Source organism: Hordeum vulgare, chromosome 2H (assembly GCF_904849725.1).
Source record: "Hordeum vulgare subsp. vulgare chromosome 2H, MorexV3_pseudomolecules_assembly, whole genome shotgun sequence".
NCBI lineage: Eukaryota > Viridiplantae > Streptophyta > Magnoliopsida > Poales > Poaceae > Hordeum > Hordeum vulgare.
The window spans coordinates 17221848-17230764 of NC_058519.1; the positions used below are offsets into that span (position 1 = coordinate 17221848).

At 43.7% G+C, this 8917-nt stretch overlaps 2 protein-coding genes across 2 annotated transcripts; both read right to left on the reverse strand.

Annotated features, from left to right (window-relative positions):
• Positions 1 to 829: 829 nt before the first annotated feature.
• Positions 830 to 2399, reverse strand: LOC123424493. Its single transcript, XM_045108113.1, has 3 exons — positions 1955 to 2399; positions 1320 to 1604; positions 830 to 1201 (listed from the first exon to the last, which is right to left on the reverse strand). The coding sequence occupies exons 1-3, from the start codon at positions 2382 to 2384 to the stop codon at positions 1152 to 1154; spliced, it is 765 nt and encodes a 254-aa protein (XP_044964048.1). The 5' UTR covers positions 2385 to 2399; the 3' UTR covers positions 830 to 1151.
• A 1509-nt stretch (positions 2400 to 3908) lies between these two features.
• LOC123424494 (agropine synthesis reductase) lies at positions 3909 to 7022 on the reverse strand. Its single transcript, XM_045108114.1, has 6 exons — positions 6866 to 7022; positions 6685 to 6765; positions 6469 to 6597; positions 5639 to 5701; positions 4999 to 5123; positions 3909 to 4315 (listed from the first exon to the last, which is right to left on the reverse strand). The coding sequence occupies exons 1-6, from the start codon at positions 6983 to 6985 to the stop codon at positions 4123 to 4125; spliced, it is 711 nt and encodes a 236-aa protein (XP_044964049.1). The 5' UTR covers positions 6986 to 7022; the 3' UTR covers positions 3909 to 4122.
• Positions 7023 to 8917: the final 1895 nt, after the last annotated feature.

Below are 8917 nucleotides of genomic sequence, written 5' to 3' on the forward strand. Positions count from 1 at the left end.
TCTAATCCATATATCTAGTTTCCAACTAATATTACAAGCAACAATGATTGATTCAAAGTCGTGATCCATTTTCTGTGATTGAACAAAAAATAAAGTGATGCTCCCATATTCCAACGGGATAAAAATATCACAGTTTTGCAAAACTGCCACGACGGATGACATAAGCGTTCCGTGCTTTATTATTAAAGGGAGATATGTTGTTTGTATATATTTTATTTATGTTTTTAAATCATGATTTTGTGTAATTTTGGTATATGGCAAATCCAAACTACATTTTAATTTTGTATCGTGTTCATACCTTATAAATCGAGTGCACAGGGTTGGGGCAGCCCCAAGGTGAGGCCGTGGTTGCCTCCGGTCCGGATCAGCGGCGTAAGCCTGCCGGTAGCTGCCGTGATTTTGTGGTTCCGTCCGTGTGATTTGCTCACGCGGCTAAGGTGACGCTCATCTCTTTCTCTGCCTTTGTCTCTAAGGCACGACCAGTCGGCTACGCAGTAAGTATTTCCCAGAATCGAGACCAAGCTTGGGGCAGCCAGCAAAAGCAACTCGGTTGCGGTCTTGCGTTGCGGATGTGGTCGCTTTCTGTTGGCACCCATACCGTATGCCACGTCACCCTTGTTAAGACTACATCACAAATTACTTGCTACTGGTATATCTTATCTACAAAATGCCCTCCGCCATACGTTGGAGAAGCGAAAACATTTTTTTACATATGCCCTTCCACCAAGCAATGCCAGTAGCACCGACTAAACAGTCAAGTCCCACCTGCCGTTCCGTTGCCCTTATACAAGCAAGTGGCCAGCTTTGTTCCCCCTAAAAGATAACAAAATTATCTAACTGGAGCTTTTTTAATTAGTTCTGTGCAGTTCCGCAATAAGGTTTCACAAGTAAGCTAATTATCGGTAAATGCAAGAAATGGTTCACTACAATTATAGCATCCTGGTGAATGTAGCAAGCATCCCACAAATCCTAAACCTCTAGTTAGGGGTAGACAGCTAAACTACAGAAAGTTCATGGATATTCTCGAATTACAAGCATGTAACATACCACTCTTCCAGCTGCAGGCTCTTTCAGGGTGATTTGGGGCCTTTGCTTGCTACCACCAACGGACCCATTGCTTGTTGAAGCAGGAGGCCTTATCTGAGGCAGCATTAACAAGCACTGCAGGAAACAGGAGGTATCCGATCAACCCCATTTCTCGCTGGAAAGTAGCAACACGGCAATCACATTAATTAAAAAATAGAGCAGACGGTGTTCCCTGAAGTTACAACATAAGAAATTAGCATTTTGCATCAACTTGTGAGTTTGTAACATGCCACCTGTGACAGGAGGTGCCTTTGCTGTTGCCCTAGGGGTCTTTGAGCTAGCAAAAGCCACGCCTGGAGCTTTATCGGGTTTTCCATGTGTTCTCTGAATCGAAGCACGGACATTGTCAAACAGCTCTGTCTCAAGGCTTTCCAGCACAAAGCTTTCGTTGTCCAGCGTTGAGGTAGTGGACTCGGTTGACCTCCTCAGTTCCTCTGCTATTCCTGGCAGTAGCCTTGAACCATGCGACTTGCGGAAAGTGTTGTTCACAATGCCCAATTCCTCGGTATCCAGAACGCCTGCTCAGACCAGGAGGAAGCGTTAGCTGCTATCAATCAACGCATCAGGACAATAACAGGTCTGCTATAACAAAAGACAACTACGGAGCTGGAAAGGGAAATGGTAAGAAAACGCTAGCTGCTATCAATCGACGCATCAGGATAATACCAGGTCTGCTATAACAAAAGACAACTACAGAGCTGGAAAGGGAAATGGTAAGAAATCATTAGCTGCTATCAATCGATGCATCAGGATAATAACAGGTCTGCTATAACAAAAGACAACTACGGAGCTGGAAAGGGAAACGTTAGGATCTGGCAGGACCGGTGGCAGCAATCCAAATCAGTATCCATGAGCCTACAATGCGTACTATGACACGCAGCAGTCAGGGAACAACAGAGTGGTGAAGAAGGCCTTGTCCCAGGCGAGGCTCTTGCGGAGGTTGACGCCGCCCTTGGGCTTGGCCTTCTTCGGGGACTGATCCCGCTCCGGGGCCTGCTCCGCGGGGTCCACGGCCTGCCCCGCCGGAGGAGGAGGAGGAGATCCGGCGGCGGGCTGCTCCGAATGGGCGGCCACCGCCGAAGCCGCTGCAAGAGGGGGATATGAGGCGGGGAACGGTGGTGCAGGTTGCTGCGACCACCGGCGTCTGCCGGCGGCCGGCGCCGCACCGGATCAAGCCGCGCACGCACCGCCGGCTCCTGGCGGCTGGGATCGGGAGGCCAGGGAGACACCGTCGGCCTAGATCGGGAGGCGAGGGAAAGAGGAGAGCTTGTGTATCTGAAGGACCGCGGGTTGAACATTGAAAATAACAGGGGCTTTTTTGTAAAAATGCCGGACGACCAGAAACCCAATTTGCTTTATTATTAGGGAGAGATTGGCAAAAAACGAACGCACCTATTCCTCTTCCCAAGTCGCGGATGTAGTATTGATGAGTCCATGAACTATTTGTGGTGGGTTCGGAACGAGCGACATAGTTGGTCTCATTAGCCAATTGTGTCCTCAAAAATTTGTAGTATTTTCGTTCCCAATTCTACATATGATCCCCTGCGTCAGCATGTCCCTTCCATCCAGTACCACACGACGGATTTATGAAGGTCAATTTCCTAGCTTAGCTTCCAAGCAGGTTGACTTTCAGAAATATGCAGTAGGATTCGAGCACTGAGGGAAGATGGGTCACTTAGGATGTGTTTGGTTGCCTGCATTAGGCCAAGCTAGGCTCGCGCGGGATGAAAATGAACTGTTTGGTAGCATGTACTCATTGTTTGGTCCGCATAGCACGAACCTCAAAGCACCCCTCAGCCAGGCCCGATGGAAACGACCGAATCGACCGTTTTTTGCGAGCCAGGCTCGAGCGATGCAGGAGAGGGGAACGCCGCACCGCGCAGGGAAGGGAGATGGCGGAAGCGATGGCGCATCTCCGAAAAAAGCGGCGGGACGAATTCGAGTCATCGTCCGCCGATTTGGTCACCCTATATATCGAGGGTGACCGCGGCGCCAAAACTCCCGCCACCACTTCCCCCCTCTCGAGCTTTCCTCCGGTGTGGATCCAGAACAATCGTATAATGGATATAATATTATCACACAAACCCATGGTAATCTTTCTCTCACACTCGGTCCGTGGGGTATCTGAAAGTGCCCATATTGGATTGACCCACATCCGTTGGCATATCCAAATAACTTTCACTCAACGATTTATTTTTGACATTAAATGTGTTCTTCATACCGTCTTTCAGTTGCTGTGGGCAACCCTTGCTCGAAAAAATTGAAGACTTATCATGGTTTACTCAATGTACTGATGCCTTGCAGTATGTATCCTAAAGTTTGAAACGGCCACCGCCCCTAACACTAGACCTGAAAAGCAACAAGCTATCATCTGCTAATAGATATGCACCGCCTTGATCGCTAGTATACTTCAACCTAGCAAAAAATGTCTCGGATTCACATAACAGATATGCACATCTAATACATTCATTGACTTAGCGCTAAAGCAACAAAAAAATTGAACATTTTGGCAATGATATCCTCTTGTGAGGACTACCGGAGAGAAAATCAAAAGCCAAAAGAAAAAGCGGGTTGCATGCCCCCGTCCTTACGTTTTACAAATCCTTTCCCAGATCGTCTCTCCCAGTCTGTTGATTACTGAGAACCGTCTTGAATTCAATTCAGTTGCAACGAATATCATTTCATTTGTTGCCGCCGGTGACATTTCATTTGGCAAGCAATACTCCCTCCGTTTATTTATGCTACAAGAATAATGAGGTGTTTTGCCCGTCCAGGATCAAGCTAGGGCCAACAATCAATCGAATACTATCAGCGAGAGCAGGTGGCACAAAAATGGTACTGCTGGATCAAATTCAAAAGCAATCTCTTGTGCATGTGCTCTTTTTTCACGGTTACAAGCAGATCTTCAATCTGATCAACCGAAATAATGGAGTGCCATCGAACAACATTTTTTCCATCTTATCAGACTCTCCATAAGGAACTACGGATACATGAATTATCTACGACATATGAGCATATGATCAAATCTGTGTCGGGTCACATGACTCGACGCAGCTCTCCTGTGTTGAGTGCGAACTTGCGGTGCTGCGACAACACGGATGGAACTATCAGGCTTTCCTTTTTCAGGCCAGCTACCTTGTCGAGGAAAGATGGGTTTTCCTTGGCTCCACTGAGCACTGCTTGAAAGATCTGTAGTGGATCCCCATGGCTGACAATAAGAACAGCAGAGCTGCATACAGTTAACACATACGAGTCAGCTTCAGCATGATATACAGAAGCACAGGTAAAGAAATGTTAAGCAGCAACTTGAACATGTCATGCGTAGCACGCAAAAAAAAAAAAAAAAAAATCATGCGTCAAATCAGCATGGAACTATTATAACTTCAGCGTTCTGGGCTAGTTGATAGGTTTGCCAAGGAAGCTTTGTAACATAAACTTTGTTAGTGGTTCCTTGTGTTCAAGTACTCATCTGCACTCAATAGACCGTGTAAGCTAATTGTATAAATTGTTATCGCTACGTACCAAATTGTGAACCCCTTAATTATTTCCAGATAATAAGTTCTCTAACAAAGTAATACCTCTGTTTCCAAATGTAGGATGTTTTGGCAGTTTAAATCGAACTGCTAAAATGTCTTATATTTAGGAACAGAGGGTGTAGATGGAAAACTGAAAAGGCATGGCAAGACATGCAACTTTGCTTTACAAAAAGATCACTGGACACTCAGTTACAGCCTCTCAGTTTATACTCTATAAAGATTTTTTTTAACTTCTTATCAACTGACATTTATATTGATTGTTTTAAGCAAGCCGTTTATATAGAATTCGGTAATGGTATAACACCAAATACATGTAACAGAACATGAATAAACGAATATATCATTTGGATTCCAATAGTAATGCAAGTACAAGTACCCATGAAACTCCACGTCTGTAGAAGACAACACCCCTGCAAGTCTACTAGCAACATCTGCAACACTCTCCCCACCTTCTGGAGCCAGAAAGGGATCTGCTTCATCTATCGCCCATACCTCTGCATACTACCACATCATGTCAGATTTAATAACTGGCAAATAAGATAAGATCAAAAGGGACACCACAGAGGGTTTCCTCTTAAATGTTGAATAACACAACTTGTCCAAACAAAAGTTTAATGGTACCCTGCAGACCAAACAACTTGGCGATGCCTCAGTTATCATTGGTATACGTTTAGCAGGCAATGGTGTCTGCTGAAACGTCATATGAACTCTCACTAATTGGAGTGGTTGGGTAAAAGCAAATTGATCCACAGACTAACATCTGACAATGTATAGCTATGCAAGTAGAAGTTTCAGCATAACCAGTACACGAGCACTATGTGCAATTGATCTATCAGTAGGTTGGAATAGATCGTCATTCAACATACTAATGAAAATTTATTTGTTAAATGAGTTAACATTTGATGCTCCATGATATGCACATTTGATGCCCCTACGAGTTTTGGTAAGCATGTTTGTTCACACATTATTATAATTTGAAAGAATATCGACGGTTCAATACATGAGTACAAACTAACCTTCTCGTGTGAAAGCAACTCATATGATGGTCCAAAATAACGTTCACGAAGTTCCACGGTTGCCTGCAAAAGAAACTTTGGTGAGTGGACTAGATGGTCACAATAAATGAGAAATACTAATTTTATGAAGAAAGTGATCCCTGATACTTCAACAACTTTGAGCGATTCCACTATGTATTGTTGACCAGAGAGACAACATCTAAAAGAGGATGATGTTGCAGTGAATGATAAGGCTAAACAATTTGGTTCATGACAACTAGGAGACAGAGCTGTTTTCAGCTGTAGCAGTTGTCGTTTCTTAGTGGTTTTGAAGGTCCCTTTTAATGGATTATTTTACAGGTTCTGTTCACAGTATTATTGTACTAAAGATATGACCATTTGGTACTGCCTCTTGCGACTTCTCCGAAATTGTTCACTTCATTTTTGTAAAGATAAGAGGATTTCTAGCTCTTGGTACTAAGAAACACAAGCTCTCCATTTTTTTCCTTTTTTAGGTGGGGCATCACAAGTGGAATTTTCAGAGGTACAGATAGTTTGGTCGTACACAAGATGGATAAAAAATTAGCAAATGTAAACCTCACTTCAGACACGTAACTCGTGGATCATGCCCAATAGGATCCAAAGGTTATTTCCTCTGACAGACATCCAAACTTCCAACATCAAGAACAATGAGGTTGGAATTGCTTTGCTTCCCAACACATTCAGATGGCTATGCTATGCACGCACTTTGCCTTCCCGGCCAAGAGGACATATAGAAACTTAACTGACATGCGACCTATTACCGTCATCTGAACAAGGTTACATCTAATAGGATTAAGGGAACCACTCACCTTGCAGCTAGGACCCTCAAATGGGACGCCCAGCACACCAGCGACCACCCTGGCCGTCTCTGTCGTCCGGGAGAACGGCGAATAACAGATCTTGACAGAGTCCACCGGCACACCCATCTCCCCGAGCTCCTGCACGCACAGAATCGGTCACTTCCCCCCAATCCCTACCTCACGTCCCCCATCCAAGTGTCCACAGAATCGAGCTCGATTCGGTACCTTCCGGAGCGACTCGCCGGCGGAGCGCGCCTGCTCGACGCCCTCCGGGGCCAGCCCGAACTCCGGCTTCGTGCCGTTCTCCTGCCAGGGCCGGAACAGTCAGCCGAAGCTCCGGGCCGGATTTGGCGATTGTGCCCGATGGAAATCGAAGACGGCGAGCTGGGGGTGGAGGGATTGGTACCAGGGAGGAGACGATGAGGCCGCGCTCGTTGGGGACGCTGCGGCCGTGGCGGAGGATCCAGTACCTGTTCCGGAAGGCGGGCGGCGGCGCCGGCGGCGAGTCGCCGCTCGAGCCCTCCATTTTGGACAAACCGCACTCTGCCCCTCTCCAAAGGACTGATGAGTTAACCTCTATTTCTACACACAGCTGCAAGTTTAGTACTCTTACAAGTAAAGTAATCACTTCGTCTCATAAGCGATAAATACATTTAGGGCATTTCGAACGCCAACTCACAAATTTTCTCCCCGTCCCGACAAAGAGATCATTCGACGTATACGGAAGGATGTCATCCAAAGTTATTATGTAGTAGCAAAAGTGCTCGTGCGTTGCAACGAATAATAAACCTCTTATATGTTGAGGTATCGATGCTAGTTACATGAGAACTTAGTAGCAAATATGTCCGTGCGTTGCAACGGGTAGTAAATACTTCTTACTCATTTTGATCCAATTTGATTCTGACTCGTCATATTGATGTTGTGCACCTACGACCACATTCAGGCATCATCGACGTGGTGTCCTTCGACACTGAGGAGGCAACGTTTATAAATTAGGTATATTCCAAAAAGCATATATGTATAGCGATTACATGCAATAGATGAAAAATATATTAAGATTGCACTTATTAATTCAACTGTTATCCTAAAAAAATAAACTATCAACATTCATTATTATCGGATGAATAGTTTAGTTTTTTTTTAAATAAACCTCCATGTACTTTGATGTTCATCAATTTTATAAGTGCATGTACATCCTATAAAAATGTTTGTGTATTTACTAAAAAATGTAGTCAGTTGGTAAGAACGCGCTTGGCTTCTGCCAAGAAAAGGCACGTACATAAAGTCTTAGATCATGAAATATGTATAAAGAGAGAACTTAGATTATAACATTTCTTAAATATTAACATATCAGTTTACATGTTACAATACAGATCGTGAATATGAAATAAAGACAAATACTGATTTACATTATACCCTATATAGTATTTTAAAAATATTAAATGACAACATATTCAAACTCTACACATTCTAATCAAATTTGATATATAACATGTTTAAATTGGATTTATGGTTTAAGAAATATCATTATTTAAAAATACATAATTATTCTGAATAAACTCCGGGATTATTAAAATTATTTGACATGTAAAATAACAACATATTCAAACTCTACACATTTTTCTAATCAAATTTCATATATAACATGTTTAAATTAGATTTAAGGTTTAAAAGATATTGTTATTTGAATATACATATTTATTCTGAATTCACTCCGGGGTTATTAATGCATATGTCGGGGGGGTGTCACGCAAAATTATAAAAAAACGATTCGTTGTGACTAAAGTATGGACCGTGGGTTATTTAGCGTAAATGTCAAGGGGTTTTGTGTAAAGACGGACTGCGGGTTGATTTTGGGAAACTACAAGGTGTTTTTTGCAAAATGATCACGATGGACGGCAGAAGCAGTGTTTGCTTTATTATTAGGGAAAGATATGTCCATCGAAAAAGTAAAAAAGTTCGAATACAAATTAAGTGCAACCCACAACGTGCGCCGGATCACACCAGCGTCAGATCACATGTCCGTTCACAAAAAAAAATGTATGCTTAGCTTTTACATTTCCGAGTCCAAAATAACATCCGCCCCACAGTCCATGCAATTTTCTGCCTTGTTGGACCGACAATCCCAGCTGTCTGCTTCCCGGTCAAGGTGTCGTCGTCATTGCCGTGTAGACCACCTTGGCTTTCATATCCTCACCGTCCTCAGTCTGCATCGTCGCCAACTCATTTTTCTGTCACTCCAATATCTAGTAGCGGATAGATTGCACGATTATTTTTGCGTCGGTATCCAAAGAGTCCACATTCAAGGTTACATCTTAGCGTCATCGACATTGGCACCGATCTTCATCTTCTTTTCCTCTACCGCAACCTTCCTCTCTTCGATCATGGCCCGTTTCTCTTCGGGCTTGACCTTCTTGTCCCTGGCCTCCATAAAAAAATTTAAACCTCTTGTTCTTTT

Coding starts and splice junctions, on each gene's coding strand:
- LOC123424493 (XM_045108113.1), bottom strand. CDS start 2,384: ATGTTCAACCCGCGGTCCTTCAGATACACAAGCTCTCCTCTTTCCCTC. Junction 1,605..1,954: donor CCTGACTGCTGCGTGTCATA/GTACGCATTGTA, acceptor TGGTCTGAGCAG/GCGTTCTGGATACCGAGGAA. Junction 1,202..1,319: donor AAAGGCACCTCCTGTCACAG/GTGGCATGTTAC, acceptor GCTACTTTCCAG/CGAGAAATGGGGTTGATCGG.
- LOC123424494 (XM_045108114.1), bottom strand. CDS start 6,985: ATGGAGGGCTCGAGCGGCGACTCGCCGCCGGCGCCGCCGCCCGCCTTC. Junction 6,598..6,684: donor CCGGCGAGTCGCTCCGGAAG/GTACCGAATCGA, acceptor CTGTGCGTGCAG/GAGCTCGGGGAGATGGGTGT. Junction 4,316..4,998: donor ACAGACGTGGAGTTTCATGG/GTACTTGTACTT, acceptor AACTGTATGCAG/CTCTGCTGTTCTTATTGTCA.